We start from the raw sequence: 21,257 nt of genomic DNA on the forward strand, positions 1-21,257 counted from the left end.
ACTATCATTGCATACATTTTTTGTTATTAAAAGTTAAGGAAACTGGAGTGACCATGCCAAAGTCATGGTTTGTCATTTAAACTGAGGGGGAGAAATTAAGATTTACGATCACAAAATGATCTACATGCTCAGAAACTGGATTACGTACACGGAAAAAGGTTATTTGGTAGGCAGCGAGTCTTAGGGCTGAGCAATATATTTTATCTTTCGTACTCATTTTCATTGCCTTCCCTCTGTGTTACTGTATTCTGGCAGATGCGTGACTACAAATGCCTTGTCTGGGAATATGTCAAACAATGTACCAACTGTAGGGGAAAGGTGAAATTGCACCCTTCCTGCCAGCTATTGAGACCTCCTTCGAAGAATCAGATACAGTAGGCCTTATCTCTTTCAAATTACATTGGGACGGGGACGGGGGACGGGGGGAGCTACAACGAAGCTGTTCTGCATAAATGCCTGCCTGAAAAAATTGTTGCCTTTGGTGTAAACTACCAAGGAGCCAGGTGGCATAATTGCAGCTTAACGGTTGCGTTTGAGTGACTCGAAACTTTCAGGGGTGCACACTGGAGTCGAAGGGGGGAAAAACTACTGAAATATCAGGCGATCTCCAAAAAGTCTGCAAGCAATTAAAAAAAAGTGGCTATTTTTTTTATTTAGCAATTATGCTGATTTTATTTTTCTAAGGCTGCGAAATTGCATTTACCTAAAATAACGGCGGTGTGTGATGTCTTGGTGCTGTTATGTGTTTTGTTGTCGTTTTCTCAGGGCTGCCAAGCACTTTGTTTCCCTCGCAGGCAGCCAAGAAAATGAGGAACATTTGTGGTTAGTGTAACGCTACGGGTGTCCAAGTCAGGGGAGCCAACACCAAAATGTATCTCGCTGATTCATTTCCACGCACATGCTCTCTTTCCCTAATGTTTTATGGAAATGAAAATAGTAGCAACCAGTCAGCACACACGATTGTTGGGCACTGCAGTAATAGGTTTCTTTATATATGACATTACGGTCTGTTATTAATGGTGTTTCACCCTTGAATGTAGCGTTCAAGAAGTACTCGCACTCAAAACCATGAAAACAAATAACCCAATGAGACGCAAAAATAATATACTGAATTTAATCCATGCTCAAAAGAATACAAAAGGTTAAAGGTCAAGGTGCTATAAAAACAAATAAAATACCTGTGTTTTTTTGGTGACATGTCATACAATACCTTTTATGAGCTACCATCTCCAACCGGCCTCGTACTCAGACTTGATGCATCACCGACTCATGCCACTGGCGTCTGGCTGGGAGCAGATTTATACATAGATAATATACAGATGATATACAGTTTTTGCAAATGTGTGACTTGTTATGCAACATTTTACTCCTGAATTTATATAGGCTTACAATAACAAAGGGGTTGAATGCTTATTGACTCAAGACATTTTAGCTTTTTATTTTTCATATATTTGTAACGATTTCTAAAAACTCTTTGACATTATGGGATATTGTGTGTAGGCCAGTGACAAAAAAAAGCTTCATTTAATCTATTTTAAATTCAGGCAGGAGAGCCAGAAAATTTGTAAAAAAATCAAGGGGTTTGATTACATTTTGAGACACTGTATTACCTCGTGTGAAAATTCCTATCAAACTTTCAAAACAAGAGACAGTATTGCATAATTAAACAGTGATAAGCCAGCGTGCTGTGCCATGTGGAATTTGTCCAAAGCCTCAGGCTATGTTAAAAGATTGAGACATACCTACAATTCTGCTAAAAACAGAGCCATCAAGGATCAATAAGTTCCTCTTTTAAACACTCATGACACTCATCGAATTTCAGATCTGGAATTTAGGGCCATATTCAATCCAATCTCATTTCGTCCACCATGCTTGCTTTTAAAGGCAATGTTCGGAGATCACATCCACAGTAAAAGCTGCATATGTCGGGTCAACTGGAAATTACTTTCAAATATCAATCGTGCTACACCGCGGAATTGAATCTGGGCCTTAAAATATGAGAAATATAGGGATCATCTTAATTGTTTAACTTCAATGTCCAGGGTGAGGGCAGTGTCATTGTATCATCAAGCACTAGTGGGGTGGTAGATAGCCTAGCGGTTAAGAGCTTTGGCCCAGTGGTTCGAATCCCTGAGCTGACTAGGTGAAAGATCTGTCGATGTGCCTTTGAGCAAGGCCCTTAATAACCCTGATTGCCTGATTGCTCATGTAAATCACTCTGGATGAGTGTCTGCTAAATGACTAAAATATCAATCTAAAACAAATGTCAACAGAATTTGGGGGATTTATAGCAGTAACAAAAATACTTTCTCCTCCATCAGTTTGCTTGTCATAATCATTTTTTTCTCTTTTTGTAGTGCATCCTAACTTATCTATCCTTACATGAACAGGCTTAGCCACGGCTGGCAAAACAACACAAACTGACATTCAACATGTTGTGCTGGCATCCCGTCTGTGTTGAACTAGAACTTTTATTTGTGCAATATATCAAGGTTTAAATTTGTCGTAAAGAAGTGGGATTGAGACGATGGCTCCCATGTTGGCTGTCACAGAGCAGCCAGTGGAAGAGACGTCACAGAGCTGGAGCTTGTCAATTCAATTTAGGAGGCTTAGCGTGAAGTTCAGAAGGTGAGCCACAGATGACTTTTCACCCCAGGCTGCTCCACTCTCACAGCCCCTCGTGTTTAATCCCCCTGCTTCAGTCTCTTGGCACATGATGTGGATGTTAGTCATGGATAAATCATGACTTAGTTGGTGGTACACGCTAAGAAAAAAAGGTGCTACTGTGTATAGAACCTAAAATTGTTCTTTGGCTGTCCCCATAGGAGAACACTTCAAAGAACCCTTTTTGTTCCAGGTATAACCATTTTTTGTGAAAACCATTTCCACAGAGGTTTCTACGTGAAACCCTTTTTTTCTAAGAGTGTAAAACTGTCACTAAAATGGTCTATGGTCATTTTTTTACAGAAATGTGTTCAAATTCCACTGTATCCTCTCCTCCACCCTAAGATGGCAGACAACTCTGTTGTGTGATTTTCACAGCAGTTGAGTTGCTTTTTAGCATGTTCTAAAGCAATAATTTCAATTTGACTCATTGTGAATAATTAGTTCAGCTAACTTCATCTCTGACCAGCAATAATCATTAAACAGTAGTCTCAGAAGTCAGATGAAATGATGTCATTAAGGATAGAGAAAGTCAACACTTGTATCTGTCTTGGGCCCTGGAAGACACAAACAAATCTGAATATTTTCACCAATCAGGGTCCATTCCAACTTGTTCCCCCAAAACATGGTCTAAGTCACTGCATTGCAGTGCTAGGTGCGTTATTACTGATCCTGGTTTGATCCCAGGCTGTGTCGCAGCCGGCTGCGACAAGGAGACCCCATGAGGCTGTGCACAATTGGCTTCCGGGTTTACCGAGCATTGAGTCAAGAAGCAGTGCGGCTTGGCCGGCTCTTGACCTTCGCCTCTCACGAGATGCAGCGATGGGACAAGACTGTAACTACCAATTGGATATCATGAAATTGGGTAGAGAAATGGGTAAAATACTGGTGTTGGGATCTGGGTGTTGGGTGTTGGGATCTGGGTGTTGGGATCTGGGTGTTGGGTGTTGGGATCTGGGTGTTGGGTGTTGGGATCTGCATATTGGCAGCAATGATCAGCAATCATTGGCGTCGCTGTAATTGTAATCACTTCCGTTTGAGGGGTTCTATTCCAGTACCTGGATTGTCTTTTTGAATTTGCTGCTTTGTCGCTGATGACGTGGACGTCGATTAATTAAGGTAGCCACCCGCACCTCTCTGATTCAGAGGGCTTGGGTTAAATGTTGAAGACACATTTCAGTTGTGCAACTGACTTGGTACCTTTTCTCTTTCAAGATCAATGTGGTGGTCAAACCAACCTGTGAGTCACAGGGGATGCTACAGAGTAATGAAGCCACTTTGATGGCACTGTTGATGCATTTTCTCTATTTGAATTGTAACTTTAGTCCATTACAAGTAGAAGCCACAATAGGTCCTTCCAGCAAATCTGAGGATCCTGGAAATGCTGTTTTATTTGCAAAGCAGTGTGTTCTGGGTGGAGTTTTGATGCTTGATTGTGAAGGAAGGGATGGAGGGAGAAAGGGATAGATATGGATAGAAAGGGATAATATGGAAGGATGGATGGAAAAATATATGGATGGTGTAGGCACAAAGGTATGCTAGATCAATTAATAAAGTTTGGGAGGTTGGAGGGTAGCCATGTTAACACAAACCTTAGCAAAGCTGATGGCTGCTGTTTAGCCATAATCATGATATTTTTGACTAACATTTATTTGCAGATACTTTCTTCGTTCTTGATTTGTTTCTTATAAACATCCGTGTGCAGCTGCAGGTGGTACTCCAAAAACCAGAGAATATTCCAAAAAATATTACATTCACTTTGTCTTATTATTAACAACAATTGAAATATACTGTATATTTTGATAGAACAGAGTATCAGCTATCACACCATGTAAAGGAACAACCAATTGTTGTATATTTCATTCATAAAATGCAACTAACTGAATACATGTAAACTCTGTCAGGCACAATAAAAGGTAATACATTTGAACAATTATTATGCAACAAGTATTCAAAGGCCTTGATTGTTTAATTCTAACATTAGATTATTCAAATATGTAATACAAATCTCCAACCTTTTGTTTTGTTTTATAGCACAACACTGACCACACTTGCGACAGGTTGAAAGGATTAGGTGTTATTTAACCTTTTTGGGATAGGGGGCAGCATTTTTACTTTTGGATGAATAACGTGCCCAGAGTAAACTGCCTCCTACTCTGTCCCAGATGCTAATGTATGCATGTTATTTTTAGTATTGGATAGAAAACACTCTGATGTTTCTAAAACTGTTTGAATGATGTCTGTGACAATAATATGGCAGGCGAAAACCTGAGAAAAATCCAACCAGGAAGTGGGATATCTGAGGTTTGTAGTTTTTCAAAGCTTGGCCTACCGAATACACAGTGTCTATGGAGTCAAGTTGCACTTCCTACGGCTTCCACTAGATGTCAACCGTCTTTAGATACTGACTTTCAACCATCGTCTCTCCCGAGGCCGTACGGGAGTTGTAGCGATGAGACAAGATAGTAGCTACTAAACAATTGGATAACACGAAATTGGGGAGAAAAAGGATTAAAAATAAATAAATAAATAAATAAATACCTCTGTTTGTTTGTCGCGTTATGTTCAGAAATCCACAGGAAAGAGCGATCACGACAACGCAGACGGAAATTCCAAATAGTCTTCATAATGTCCACAGAAACATGTAAAACGTTTTTTATAATCATTCTTCGGGTAGTTTTTAAAATATATATTCGATAATATATCAACCGAGCGTGTAGGTCTTTCAATAACAGCGGGAGGAACAATGGCTGCTTTACTCTGTAGCGCAAAAACTCACACTCATTTTTCAAAATAAAACACTGAAACTATGTCTAAAGACTGTTGACACCTTAGGGAAGCCAGAGAAAAATGAATCTGGTTGATATCCCTTTAAATGGAGGATAGGCATGCATAGGAACAGAAGGGTTTCAAAATAAGAGGCACTTCCTGATTTGATTTTCCTCAGGGTTTCGCCTGCAATATCATTTCTGTTATACTCACAGACAATATTTTGACAGTTTTGGAAACTTTAGAGTGGTTTCTATCCTAATCGGTCAATTATATGCACATTCTAGCATCTGATCCTGAGAAATAGGCCGTTTACTTTGGGAACGTTATTTTTCCAAACGTAAAAATAGTGCCCCCTACCTTCAAGAGTATAACACCCCGGCCATCCTACAATCTAAGCTTGATGCCCTCAATCTCACACAAATTATCGATGAACCTACCAGGTACAACCCCAAATCTGTAAACACGGGCACCCTCATAGATACAGTATCATCCTAAATAACTCGCCCTCCAAATACACATCTGCTGTTTTCAATCAAGATCTCAGCGATCATCCCCTTTTCAAAAGGGGTGACACTCTAGACCCAAACTGCTACAGACCTATATCAATCCTACAGTGTCTTTCTAAGGTCTTCGAAAGCCAAGTTAACAAACAGATTACCAACCATTTCGAATCCCACCGTACCTTCTCCGCTATGCAATCTGGTTTCAGAGCTGGTCATGGGTGCACCTCAGCCACGCTCAAGGTACTAAACGACATCATAACCGCCATCGATAAGAGACATTACTGTGCAGCCGTATTCATCGACCTGGCCAAGGCTTTCGACTCTGTCCATCACGGCATTCTTATTGGCAGACTCGACAGCCTTGGTTTCTCAAATGATTGCCTCGCATGGTTTACCAACTACTTCTCTGATAGAGTTCAGTGTGTCAAATCGGAGGGCCTGTTGTCTGGACATCTGGCAGTCTCTATGGCGGTGCCACGTGGTTCAATTCTCAGGCCGACTCTTTTCTCTGTATACATCAATGATGTCGCTCTTGCTGCTGGTGATTCTCTGATCCACCTCTACGCAGACGACATCATTCTGTATACTTCTGGCGTCTCTTTGGACACTGTGTTAACTAACCTCCAGACAAGCTTCAATGCCATACAACTCTCCTTCCGTGGCGTCCAACTGCTCTTAAATGCAAGTATAACTAAATGCATGCTATTCAATCGATCACTGCCCGCACCTGCCCGCCCGTCCAGCATCACTACTCTGGACGGCTCTGACTTAGAATATGTGGACAACTACAAATACCTAGGTGTCTGGTTAGACTGCAAACTCTTCTTCCAGACTCACATTAACTCTTGATACTCCCCATCCCGTATCCGGGATCGTGAATAAAGCCTCAGGCTCATTAGCATAACGCAACGTTAACGATTTCTGAAAATCGCAAATGAAATGAAAATCTGCCTGCTCTCAAGCTTAGCCTTTCTTAACAACACTGTCATCTCAGATTTTCAAAATATGCTTTTGAACCATAGCAAATCAATCATTTGTGTAAGAGTATTGCAAGCTAGCTTAGCATTTTGCGTAGCATTTAGCACACAACATTTTCACAAAAACCAGATAACCAAATAAATAAAATCATTTACCTTTGAAGAGCTTCGGATGTTTTCAATGAGGAGACTCTCAGTTACATAGCAAATGTTCAGTTTTTCCTGAAAGAATCTTTGTGTCACATTTGGCTACCGAAACAAACTGAAAATTCAGTCACCAAAACGTCAAACTTTTTCCGAATTAACTCCATAATATCGACCGAAACATGGCAAACGTTGTTTAGAATCAATCCTCAAGGTGTTTTTTCACATATCTCTTCATTGATATGCAGTTCGTGGAAGCCTGCTTTCCCCTCAGAATCGCATGGAAAAATACCAGCAGCTGAAAATGACGCACCAATTTCGACGGAGGACACCGGGCGGACACCTGGAAAATGTAGTCTCTTATAGTCAATCTTCCAATGATATGCCTACAAATACGTCACAATGCTGCAGACACCTTGGGGAAACGATAGATAGGGCAGGCTCATTCCTCTCGCATTCACAGCCATATAAGGAGACAATGGAAAACAGAGCCTCAAAAATCCTGCTCATTTCCTGGTTGCCGTTTCATCTTGGTTTTGCCTGTAGCTCCCGTTCTAGGGCACCCACAGACAATATCTTTGCAGTTCTGGAAAATTCAGAGTGTTTTCTTTCCAAAGCTATCAATTATATGCATAGTCGAGCATCTTTTTGTGACAAAATATCTTGTTTAAAACGGGAACGTTTTTCATCCAAAAATGAAATTGCGCCCCCAGAGTTTCAAGAGGTTTTAAGCATCTCCAATCCAAAATTAAATCTAGAATCGGCTTCCTATATCGCAAAACAAAGCATCCTTCACTCATGCTGCCAAACATACCCTCGTAAAACTGACCATCCTACCGATCTTTGACTTCGGCGATGTCATCTATAAAATAGCCTCCAACTGTCAGGATTTGGCCAGGGTTGTTCCGGGTTTTGGTCAGTAGATGTCCCCATTGTGCTTTTTGTCCCTATGTTTTCCCTTGATCCCCATTATTATTTGCACCTGTGTCTCGTTTACCCTGATTGTATTTAAACCCTTTGTTTCCCTCAGTTCTGTGCTCTGTGTTTGTATGTTAGCACCCTGCCCTAGTGTTCTGTGTGCTCTTGTCGATTCCGGGTGAAGTTCTTGTGGTATTCTGTTTTTTGTTTTTGTTTATTTTTGGTGAGTTTCTTTTGAGGTCTTTTTGTGTTTTTCCTACCACCTTTTGGATTTGCCATTTTTTGTATTTTAGGATTTTTTCTTTATTAAATACACCGTCTTAAGTACTGCTGTGTCTGCCTCATCTTCTGGGTTCTGCTGTCTATTCGTGGCTCAGTTGGTTAAGTGACTGTTTCTCACTCCGGAGACCCAGGTTCGAAACCGGGTCCTGACAGAAACACAGAGCCAAAAATGAACCCAGAGGCAGCCAGTTCCCAGGACCTTTTTGCCACGCTGTCCCACCACCAGGAGACTGTCCAACGCCACGAAGCCGCCCTGGTTCAGCAAGAGGCCTTAATGGCTAGACATTCTCATCTTCTGTCGGAGATGCTGACTTCCATTAAGCAAATATCTGATCGACTTACCCCGGCAACAGTTTCCGTCCCAGTACCTCAGGTTCACGTACCCATGGCAGTTAACCCCCTGGCTGAACCTCGTCTTCCACCTCCCCAACGGTTCTCAGGTGATCCAAGTGCTTGTAAATCACTCAATGTTCTCTCTCCTTTGAGCTGCAACCCTCGTCGTTTCCCACCGACCGGTCTAAGATCGCATATATCATTACCCTGCTGTCGGAAAAAGCCCTGGCCTGGGCTACTGCTGTGTGGGATGCCCATAGTTCCTGCTGTGCCAACTCTGCCTTTGCTGAGGAATTCAAACGAGTGTTTCAAGGCCCAAGCAGTGGTTCTGACTCAGCCAAACAGCTCCTGACTCTCCATCAAGGTTGGCGCAGCGTGACGGACTATGCCATCCAGTTCCGCACGGTGGCAGCAGCGAGTGGTTGGAACAACGAGGCGCTCACGGTGTGCTTTCTGAAAGGCCTTTCCGACACTATCCAAGATGAACTGGCCACTCGGGAACCACCGGACAATCTCGAGTCCCTGATCAAGTTGGCCTCACGCATTGACCAGCGTCTGAGAGAGAGAGAACTCAACCGTAGACCTCTAGCCCCTATCAGTCCCAGCTCCGAGTCCCCACCTTTATCATCGCTGGCTCCACCGGAACCCATGCAGATTGGACGCATCTCCCAGGCTGAGAGAGACCGCCGGATGAGGGAGCGACGCTGTCTATATTGCGGCAAACCGGGCCATTTCCGTTCCACGTGTCCCGGGCTCCAGGGAAACGCTCTGTCCCGTACAGACCGGGGGAACTTAACGGGAAACATAACGTCCTCCCATCCGTCCAACTCCCGTCTGCTCATTCCAGTCACCCTCTCCTGGGACAACCACAAGCTTCACCTTCAAGCCTTGGTAGACTCTGGAGCCGCAGGTAACTTCATGGATGGTGTCTGGGCGAAGGAGAATGGCGTTCCCTCTGAACCTCTAAGTGAACCCATGAGGGTTACTACATTGGATGGAAGCCCTTTGGGATCTGGACTTGTCACTCATGTCACTACCTCCTTGAGACTTTCAGTTTCACAACACCAGGAATTGATGAACTTTCATTTGATCTCCTGTTCCGAGTTCCCTCTCGTCCTTGGATACCCCTGGCTTCACAGCCATAACCCTCACATCGACTGGTCTGTGGGCACTATCAAGCAGTGGGGTCCTACGTGCCAAGCTACTTGTATTTTCCAGAATTCCCCGAGTTCTACTCCCGAGTCTTTAGAATCCATCGACCTGACCCGAGTTCCCGAGTGTTACCATGACCTCAAACTGGTGTTTAGCAAACAGAGGGCCACCATGCTACCACCCCATAGATCTTACGATTGCCCCATCGACCTGTTTCCGGGCACTTTTCCCCCAGGGGTCGGATCTTTTCCCTATCTCCACCCGAACGAGCTGCTATGGATACCTACATCAAGGACTCTCTGGAAGCAGGCCTCATGCGTCCATCAACCTCCCGGCGGGAGCAGGGTTTTTCTTTGTGGCCAAGAAAGATGGTGGATTACGTCCTTGCATCGACTATCGGGGACTCAATGACATAACCGTCCGTAACCGTTACCCGCTACCCCTTATGGCCACAGCCTTCGAGCTGCTCCAGGAAGCAGTTGTTTTCACTGCTTGACCTGCGGAACGCATACCATCTTGTGCGGATCAGACCTGGTGACGAGTGGAAGACCGCTTTCAACACGCCTACTGGTCACTATGAATACTTGGTGATGCCCTTCGGCCTGACCAACGCCCCAGCGGTGTTCCAAGTGCTCATAAACGATGTGCTTAGGGATATGCTTAACATATTTGTGTTCGTTTACTTGGATGACATCCTCATCTTTTCGAGCTCCCTTCAAGAACACACTAAGCATGTCAGACAAGTACTCAAACGCCTCCTGGACAGCCATCTGTACGTTAAGCCGGAAAATGTGAATTCCATTCATCCCGAGTACAATTCCTGGGATTTGTAGTGGAACCCGGTCGAGTCCAAATGGACCCTAGGAAGGTAGGGGCGGTAGCGGATTGGCCCACCCCCAAATCCGTTAAGGATGTTCAGCGTTTCCTGGGCTTCACAAACTTTTACCGCAAGTTCATCAAGAACTTCAGCTTGGTGGCAGCTCCTCTCTCAGCTTTAACCAAAGGTGGCAATGCAAGGTTTGTGTGGGGAAGAGAAGCTGAGACGGTCTTCCAAGGACTCAAGCAGCGCGTCCTCTCTGCTCCCATCCTGATACTACCGACTACGGATGAACCATTTGTGGTGGAGGTAGACGCATCAGAGGTTGGTGTTGGAGCTGACCTGTCTCAGAGGGGTGAAGACAAGAAGCTTCATCCGTGCGCTTTCTTCTCACACCGGCTTACCCCGACTGAGAGGAACTACGATGTGGGGGATCGTGAACTCCTAGCGGTTAAGATGGCATTGAAGGAATGGAGACACTGGCTCGAGGGGGCTTCTCACCCGTTTCAAGTGCTTACGGACCACAAAAATCTGGAGTATATCCAGCAGGCGAAGCGATTGAACTCTAGACAAGCTAGATGGTCTCTTTTCTTCAATCGATTCCAGTTTATCCTCACCTATCGGCCCGGGTCGAAGAATCTCAAACCGGATGCCCTGTCCCGAGTCTACGCTCCTGCCATTCGAGATGACACGGACACTAAGATTGTGGCTCCGATCTCGTGGCAAGTTGAGGATACCGTGAGACGTGAAAAGCTAGCGAACCGGACCCTAAAGGAGGCCCTGCCAATCGGTTGTTTGTCCCCAAGGCAGTGAGGACTCAGGTCCTTCTGTGGGGGCACTCCTCTCGCCTCACCTGTCATCCGGGCGTAGGTCGCACCTTGGAGTTCATCCAGCGTAAGTTCTGGTGGCCTACCATAAGAGAAGACGTTGCCACTTTCGTCAATGCCTGCCCCGTGTGCTGCCAGGGCAAATCTTCTCACCTCCGCCCTCAAGGACTCCTTCACCCTTTACCTGTTCCCCACAGACCCTGGTCCCATATCTCATTGGACTTTATTACTGGACTTCCTCCATCCCATGGCAATACTACTATCCTAGTCATAATCGACAGGTTTTCAAAGGCGGCCAGGTTCGTCCCTCTGACTAAGTTACCTTCTGCCAAGGAAACGGCTGAGTTGGTAATTAATCATGTGTTCCGAGTCTTCGGCATTCCTCAAGATGTGGTTTCTGACAGAGGTCCCCAGTTCGCCTCAAGGTTTTGGAAGGCCTTCTGCCAACTCATGGGGCTTCTGCCAGTCTATCTTCAGGGTACCATCCGGAGTCCAACGGCCAAACAGAGAGGATGAATCAAGAGCTGGAAACCACCCTCCGATGTATGACTCGTGACAACCCGTCCACATGGTCATCCTTTATTGTTTGGGCCGAATACGCGCACAACACCTTGCGCTCCTCCTCCACTGGTATGTCCCCGCACGAGTGTCAGTTTGGCTATGCTCCTCCATTGTTCCCGGACCAGGAGGCAGAAGTCAGAGTGCCTTCAGCCTTGAGGTTCGTCAGACGCTGTCGGCTTATGTGGAGGAAGACCCGTCTTAATCTGATGCGTTCCTCACAGAGGTATCAACAACAAGCCAACAGACGTCGCCGTCCCGGGCCTACCCTGCGCCCCGGCCAGAGAGTCTGGCTTTCCACAAGAGACTTACCTCTACGGGTGGAGTCTCGCAAGCTGTCCCAAAATACATCGGTCCCTTCAAGGTTGCCAGGAGAGTTAACCCAGTTTCTTATCGCCTACACTTACCCAGATCCCTTAAGATTAATCCCACATTTCATGTGTCATTGTTAAAACCTGTTGTTTTTTCTCCCCTTGTCCCGGCAGACAGACCTCCCCTCCACCTCGTGTCATTGGAGGCCAGCCGGCTTATACCGTCCACCGGATACTGGATTCCCACCGGGTGCAGCGGTCCTGGCAGTATCTGGTGGACTGGGAAGGCTACGGTCCTGAGGAGCGCTCCTGGGTTCCTGCCAAAGACATCCTGGACCCTGACCTCATTCGTCAGTTCAGGGTCCTCCACCCTGAGAGAGCTGGTAGGAACGTCAGGAGCCGTTCTAGGGGGGATTCTGTCAGGATTTGGCCAGGGTTGTTCCGGGTTTTGGTCAGTAGATGTCCCCATTGTGCTTTTTGTCCCTATGTTTTTCCCTTGATCCCCATTATTATTTGCACCTGTGTCTCGTTTTCCCTGATTGTATTTAAACCCTTTGTTTCCCTCAGTTCTGTGCTCTGTGTTTGTATGTTAGCACCCTGCCCTAGTGTTCTGTGTGCTCTTGTCGATTCCGGGTGAAGTTCTTGTGGTATTCTGTTTTTTGTTTTTGTTTATTTTTGGTGAGTTTCTTTTGAGGTCTTTTTGTGTTTTTCCTACCACCTTTGGATTTGCCATTTTTTGTATTTTAGGATTTTTTCTTTATTAAATACACCGTCTTAAGTACTGCTGTGTCTGCCTCATCTTCTGGGTTCTGCTGTCTATTCGTGGCTCAGTTGGTTAAGTGACTACTCCGGAGACCCAGGTTCGAAACCGGGTCCTGACACCAACACTCTACTCAACAATGCAGTCTATCACAGTGCCATCCGTTTTGTCACCAAAGCCATACACTACCCACCACTGCGACCTGTACACTCTCGTTGGTTGGCCCTCACTTCATACTCGTCGCCAAACCCAAAGGTTATCAGGTTACAGGTTATTTACACGATTCTGTTAGGTAAAGTCCCACCTTATCTCAGCTCCCTGATCACCATAGCAGCACTCACTCGTAGCACGCGCTCCAGCAGGTTTACCTCACTGGTCACCCCCAAAGCCAATTCCTCCTTTGTTCGCCTTTCCTTCCAGTTTTCTGCTGCCAATGACTGGAACGAACTGCAAAAATCACTGAAGCTGGAGACTCATGTCTTCCTCACTAGCTTTAAGCACCAGTTGTCAGAGCAGCTCACAGATCACTGCACCTGTACATAGCCCATCTGTAAACAGCCCTTTTATCTACCTCATCCCCATACTGTATTTATTTATTTATCTTGCTCCTTTGCACCCCAGTATCTCTACTTGCACATTCATCTTCTGCACATCTACCATTCCAGTGTTTAATTGCTGTATTGTAATTACTTCGCCATCATGGCCTATTTATTGCCTTAACTCCCTTATCATACCTCATTTGCACTCACTGTATATAGACTTTTAGTTTTCTTTTTTCTACTGCATTTGTCACATTCGTTATATGGAGGAGACCAAGGCGCAGCGTGATGTGAATACATGATACTTTAATGAAGACGAAGACCACTAAACAAACTATACAAAATAACAACACAAACATGCCGCTATAATATACTGAGTGCAAACACAGGCAACTAGACATAGACAATAACCCACGAATTACCCAAAGAATATGGCTGCCTAAATATGGTTCCCAATCAGAGACAAATCAAATCAAATCAAATTTTATTTGTCACATACACATGGTTAGCAGATGTTAATGCGAGTGTAGCGAAATGCTTGTGCTTCCAGTTCCGACAATGCAGTAATAACCAACAAGATGAGTATGTAAACAAAGCGGCATAGTTAAAGTGGCTAGTGATACATGTATTACATAAAGATGCAGTAGATGATATAGAGTACAGTATATACGTATACATATGAGATGAATAATGTAGGGTATGTAAACATTATATTAGGTAGCATTGTTTAAAGTGGCTAGTGATATATTTTACATAATTTCCCATCAATTCACATTATTAAACCATAAACAGCTGCCTCTAATTGAGAACCAATCCAGGCAACCATAGACATACATAACACCTAGACCAGGTAACACCCATAGACATACAAAACCCCTAGACAGGATCAAAAACACATACATCACCCATGTCACACCCTGAACTAACCAAAATAATAATGAAAACAAAGAATACTAAGGTCACGGCGTGACAGTATTATTGGCTGTATGTTTTTGTTTATTCCATGTATAACTCTGTGTTGTTGTATGTGTCAAATTGCTATGCTTAATCTTGGCCATGTCGCAGTTGCAACTTGTTCTCAACTAGCCTAACTGGTTAAATAAAGGTGAAATAAAAATAAATAATAAATACATTTTAGTAATCAAAGTTTTAAGAAAAATATTATTTAATGTCACAGAAGAAAATACATAAGAACATTTTTCAGTTAATATCCATGATTGTTTTTAGCATTTAAACACTTTGGAGAGATTGAAAGTGAGATCCTTAGCATTTCCAGCCCACATGGAAATTAATATTGAAAGTATTTGGAAAAATCCCAAAATTATTTTTTTTCCTCTAAATGTACATTTTAAACAAATAAAATACCTGTGTACATTTTAAATTCAAATAATGCAACAAAATAACAAATATATACAATAAAAAGTACAGTTTGCAAAGGATCAAGAATTTCTGAGCTAATTTCCTGCTATTGTTGCAGTTTTAAAGCTAATTTTCTGTAATTATTCTTAACATTTATTTCAAGGCTTATGATGTATACATATGCAATCTGTGGGGGGACCGACCTCTGGGGGGACCCGAACCCTTGCTCCTTCTTTACCACACTGTCTTTGTGAAGGGACCCATTTCAGATTGTCAGTGATGTGCACACCAAGGAACTTAAAGCTAATGACCCTCTTCACTGCCGCCCCGTCGATGTGGATGCTCTCTCTGCCTCCTGTAGTCCACATTCAGCTCCTTTATTTTGTTAATGTTGAGGGAGAAGATATTACCCTGGCACCATTCTACCAGGGCTCTCACCTCCACCCTGTAGGCTGTCTCATCGTTGTTGGTAATCAGACACTGTTGTGTCGTCAGCTAACTTGATGATTAAGTTTGAGACGTGCGTGGCCACACAGTCATGGGTGAAAAGGGAGTACAGGAGGGGGCTGACCACACACCCCTGTGGGGCCCCCGTGCTGATAATTAGCTTGGCAGATGTGTTGTTGCTTACCTTCCCCACTTGGGGTCGGCCCAGGAACCAGTTGCACAAGGAGGGGTTCAGAACTAGGGCCCTGAGCTTAGTGATGAAGTTGGAGGACACTATGGTGTTGAAGGCTGAGTTGTAGTTGATGAACAACATTCTTATATGAGTATTTATCTTGTCCAGGTGGGATAGGGCAGAACAATGAAGATTGAGTCGTCCGTGCATCTGTTGGGGCGATGTGCAAATTGTAGTGGGTCTAGGGTGTCAGGTAAGGTGGAGGTGATATGATCCTTGACTAGTTTCTCAAAGCACTTCATGATGACAGAAGTGAGTAAAACGGGGTTGATAGTCATTTAGTTCAGTTACCTTCACTTTCTTGGGTACAGAAACAATGGTGGACATCTTGAAGCAAGTGGGGACAACAGACTGAGCTATGGACAGATTGAATATGTCCGTAAACACTCCAGCCAGATGGTCTGCACATGTTCTGAGGATGAGGCATGGGACGACATCAAAATACCAAAATTATGTGAGCAATTGTGAGAAATCCAACATAAAATGAGGAACAATGTTGGGATAAATACTCACATGATGTCTGTGATGTCATCTCTCCTTTTTTTGGACTACACAAGTTTACGACTGCACACAGGTTATTAACGCATAATGCGTTCGTCGTCTTCCTCTGATGAGGAGTAAGAGAAGGTCGGACCAATTTGCAGCGTGGTAAATGTCCATTTTAATAAGACAAACTGAACACTACAAAAAAAATACAAAATAACAAAGGGAAACAAACGAAACGGTCCCGTGTGGTAACAAACACTGACACGGAAAATAATCACCCACAACTCAAGTGAAGCCAGGCTACCTAAGTATGGTTCTCAATCAGGGACAACGATAAACAGCTGCCTCTGATTGAGAACCATACCAGGCCAAACACAGAAATCCCAAAACATGGAAAAAGGAACATAGACAACCCACCCAACTCACGCCCTGACCATACTAAAACAAAGACATAATAAAAGAACTAAGGTCAGAACGTGACAGCAGAGTTGACAAGGCATTTGTGTACATGCAGTATGTGTTGTAGCAAACTTTGAGACCTCAACATTGGGGAAATGTCCTGAGAAGTAACTATGAAACATTGCACCGACTCACATGACATCATTTGAAGACGGATTCAGACTTGTTTTTAGCAAAGAGTTAGCTTCAAAGAATATGTGTCAGTTATGTCTAAACTGCCATTTTTCTCACTGTTTCTCTGCTGTTCTTCGAAAACATAATCTATTTTGAGGAATTTCCAGAACCTCACTTCTGTCTTCATGTCATTCATCCAAAGCTTTAAAGTTTTGTTCCAATTCATATTTTTGTTTCTTATACAAGTAAAGTTTGGTTTTATTAGCTTTGCTTAAATCTCAAAGATGACTGGCAACATTGCTTGATTGATGAGCAAAAGCTTTTCCATCTCAAAAAGCCTGGCAGCAATTTTATGTTTCTCCTGTGACCATCAATCGAGGACAGACAAACACAAATAGGGAAGCCTCAGAAATGCAGGAAGGAACTACGGGGTGTATTTAAGATGGCTCTGTGTGAATAACACCTTGAAGTAGTCCAACCAGACATCTGTGATGCATCAAGGCAAGAGATTCCCCTAGAAAAGCTCACTTGGGTCCAGACAGAGTCTCGCTGTTTGTTACCGACTAGAATATGGACATAATGTTGGCTTCCTCTGTCCACAGCCAGTTGGAAAAAGCAGAGTTTGTATTTGATGACATGGGGAACATCCAAGGTTGTGTTGAGTCACTGGAAAGCACCACCACCCTATCCTTTCAACTTGTTGTAGGTCAATATTGTCCGTAGTGATTCCGGACTGGGATGGTTTACACACAAGTGAGACCGGTTCTGATTGCACTGGGAAACACTCTATGGTACAGTGGACTGTTTGATTGAACCTGGACCCCAGTCTTCAACCTGTTTGATTGAACCTGGACAGTGTCTCCTGACCCCTCCTGTCTCAGCCTCCAGTATTTATGCTGCAGTGGTTTATGGGGGCGGCAGTGTAGCCTAGTGGTTAGAGCATTGGACTAGAAACCGAAAGGTTGCAAGTTCAAATCCACGAGCTGACAAGGTACAAAATCTGTTGTTCTGCCCCTGAACAGGCAGTTAACCCACTGTTCCTAGGCCGTCATTGAAAATAAGAATTTGTTCTTAACTGACTTGCCTAGTAAAATAAAGGTAAAATAAAGGTTAAAAAAATATAATAATAAATAAATAAATGGGTCTAGGGTCAGTCTGTTATATCTGGAATACTTCTCCTGTCTTGTCCTGTGTGAATTTAAGTATTCTCTTTCTCTCTCTCGGAGGACCTGAGCCCTAGGACCAGGACTACCCGGCATGATGACTCCTTGCTGTCCCCAGTCCACCTGGCCGTGCTGCTGCTCCAGTTTCAACTGTTCTGCCTGCGTCTATGGAATCCTGATCTGTTCACCGGACATGCTACCTGTCCCAGACCTGCTGTTTTCAACTCTCTAGAGACAGCAGGAGTGGTAGAGATACTCTTAATGATCGGCTATGAAAAGCCAACTGACATTTACTCCTGAGGTGCTGACTTGTTGACCCCTCTACAACCACTCTGATTATTATTATTTGATCATGCTGGTCATTTATGAACATTTGAACATCTTGGCCATGTTCTGTTATAATCTCCACCCGGCACAGCCAGTAGAGGACTGGCCACCCCTCATAGCCTGGTTCCTCTCAAGGTTTCTTCCTAGGTTTTGGCCTTTCTAGGGAGTTTTTCCTAGCCACCGTGCTTCTACACCTGCAATGCTTTCTGTTTGGTGTTTTAGGCTGGGTTTCTGTACAGCACTTTGAGATATCAGCTGATGTAAGAAGGGATATATAAATACATTTGATTTGATTTGATTTGACACCAGTCTTCAACCCACACCTTTTTGATTGAACCTGAACCCCAGTCAACACCATGCACCTGCAGGAGGCAGACATTCCCGGTTAGACGTCCTCTGAACGTAACGATATGATCACTACTACATATAATAATATATATATATAATTATATATATAATAAAAAAAATAAAAAAAATAAAATAAAAGATATAATACTACTGTATTGGTAGGTTTTACAGCTCGTACAAGGCTAAATGACATGTTTCATCACCCTTTATAACATTTGCTTATACATTTGTTGTGAAGCATCTATGAAGGCCTTATAAAAGGGTTCAGGAAGACGTGATAAAATGTGACCACGGTTCTCATGGTGCTGATAATGCCTCTGTCCCCCCCAGCACATTACCTTGGGTGGAAAGGGCTGTCGGGTAGCTGATACAAGCAGTGGCCATGGTCAGCAGCAAGCCTTTGTTGTTATTTCCCTTAACGTTTCTACCTGTAACAAAAAAAAGACAACTTGAAGGTACTTTTTTTTTGCTTTGTACAAAATAACACTGGAAAGAATTCTACAAAAGGGCAATTATTCAACCAAACCATAATTAATCTTCATTGAAATGACTGGTTGAGGGGAAAATACAAGGCTGAATTTACACAAAGGCTTATTTTTTTGCACTCGGTTCTTTCTAAGAGGAAGCTGAAGGCACTCAATATCTTCAGCACTCAATATGTTCAGCACTCAATATGTTCAGCACTCAATATGTTCAGCACTCAATATGTTCAGCACTCAATATCTTCAGCACTCAATATGTTCAGCACTCAATATTTTCATCACTCAATATGTTCAGCACTCAATATTTTCAGCACTCAATATTTTCAGCACTCAATATGTTCAGCACTCAATATCTTCAGCACTCAATATGTTCAGCACTCAATATCTTCAGCACTCAATATGTTCAGCACTCAATATCTTCAGCACTCAATATGTTCAGCACTCAATATCTTCAGCACTCAATATGTTCAGCACTCAATATCTTCAGCACTCAATATTTTCAGCACTCAATATTTTCAGCACTCAATATCTTCAGCACTCAATATCTTCAGCACTCAATATTTTCAGCACTCAATATCTTCAGCACTCAATATGTTCAGCACTCAATATCTTCAGCACTCAATATGTTCAGCACTCAATATCTTCAGCACTCAATATGTTCAGCACTCAATATCTTCAGCACTCAATATGTTCAGCACTCAATATCTTCAGCACTCAATATCTTCAGCACTCAATAGTTTTCAGCACTCAATATCTTCAGCACTCAATATCTTCAGCACTCAATATTTTCAGCACTCAATATCTTCAGCACTCAATATTTTCAGCACTCAATATTTTCAGCACTCAATATTTTCAGCACTCAATATCTTCAATAGCACTCAATATTTTCAGCACTCAATATTTTCAGCACTCAATATCTTCAGCACTCAATATTTTCAGCACTCAATATTTTCAGCACTCAATATTTTCAGCGCTCAATATCTTCAGCACTCAATAGCACTCAATATTTTCAGCACTCAATATTTTCAGCACTCAATATCTTCAGCACTCAATAGCACTCAGCTGAGGTAAAATTCCCACATAGGCCCAGAGATTAAGTCTGATGTTATTTGGAATTCTTCGTTACCAAACATAATGATTAATGGCGGTATGAGGAACTCAATGGGGTAACACTGGTCTCGAAATCCACCATTTGTGTTATGACAGACATCAGTATTTTTTACCCCTGTAATTTGCCCTGTTTCTGGGTTAACTTGTTTGACTTCTCCAGTGCACTTCCATGGGATCTGAGTGAGGCATATTTCAGTTACACGTGTAACTTCTTCTACATGCTCAAATCATACATTTTTTGTTTGTTTGTAATTCAGCAAGTTTATTCAGCTTGAGGTCCACTTTGTTTGGTTTGGAGTCCTTAATCATTTTTTTCATGGCCATGCTCAGAGTCGAGTTCCCTCGCCAGTTCTTTGTTGCATTATTACCCACTGGAACCATACATACAATTGTTTTTGAGAGAAGCTCAAAATTATATTTTTAGGGTTGTAAAACTTACGGTAACTTTATAAAAAAAATCCTAGATTTTCTATCTAGAAATCCTGGTTGGAAGATTCCTAGATTCAGATGTAAATTCCATGATCCTCTAACCTGACTTTTTGGAATCCAAAAAACCAAGTGTGTTCACGTTTACTGTACGTTGACTACAGTGGTATTGCATAACACACAGGTTGGGATCCATTTTATTTCAATGTCTATTCAAGAATTGAATTGGAAGCCAATTTAACATTAAGGTGCCATATATATCCATGTAAAAAAAAATGTCCACCTTTATTTAACCAGGTCGGCCAGATGAGAACAAGTTTTCATTTACAACTGCGACCTGGCCAAGATAAAGCAAAGCAGTGCGACACAAACAACAACACAGAGTTACACATGGGATAAACAAACATACAGTCAATAATAGGAAAAAAAGTCTATATACAGTGTGTACAAGTGGCGTGAGGAGGTAAGGCAATGACCCAGTAATACCTGTAGTTAAATACTGTATCCACATGCAATGACCCAGTAATACATGTAGTTAAACATTGTATCCACATGTAATGACCCAGTAATACCTGTAGTTAAATACTGTATCCACATGCAATGACCCAGTAATACCTGTAGTTAAATACTGTATCCACATGCAATGACCCAGTAATACCTGTAGTTAAATACTGTATCCACATGCAATGACCCAGTAATACATGTAGTTAAACACTGTATCTACATGTAATGACCCAGTAATACCTG

At 42.9% G+C, this 21,257-nt stretch overlaps 1 protein-coding gene across 1 annotated transcript in view; it reads right to left on the reverse strand.

Annotated features, from left to right (window-relative positions):
- Window positions 1-15,676, reverse strand: part of LOC135507525 (histidine-rich glycoprotein-like) — a 49,820-nt gene extending 34,144 nt beyond the window's left edge. Inside the window, exon 1 of the mRNA XM_064927032.1 lies at window positions 15,548-15,676. Coding sequence (XP_064783104.1) covers window positions 15,548-15,676 — 129 coding nt within the window. The remainder of the gene's footprint in view (window positions 1-15,547) is intronic.
- Window positions 15,677-21,257: the final 5,581 nt, after the last annotated feature.

This window comes from Oncorhynchus masou, chromosome 21 (assembly GCF_036934945.1).
Source record: "Oncorhynchus masou masou isolate Uvic2021 chromosome 21, UVic_Omas_1.1, whole genome shotgun sequence".
Lineage (NCBI taxonomy): Eukaryota > Metazoa > Chordata > Actinopteri > Salmoniformes > Salmonidae > Oncorhynchus > Oncorhynchus masou.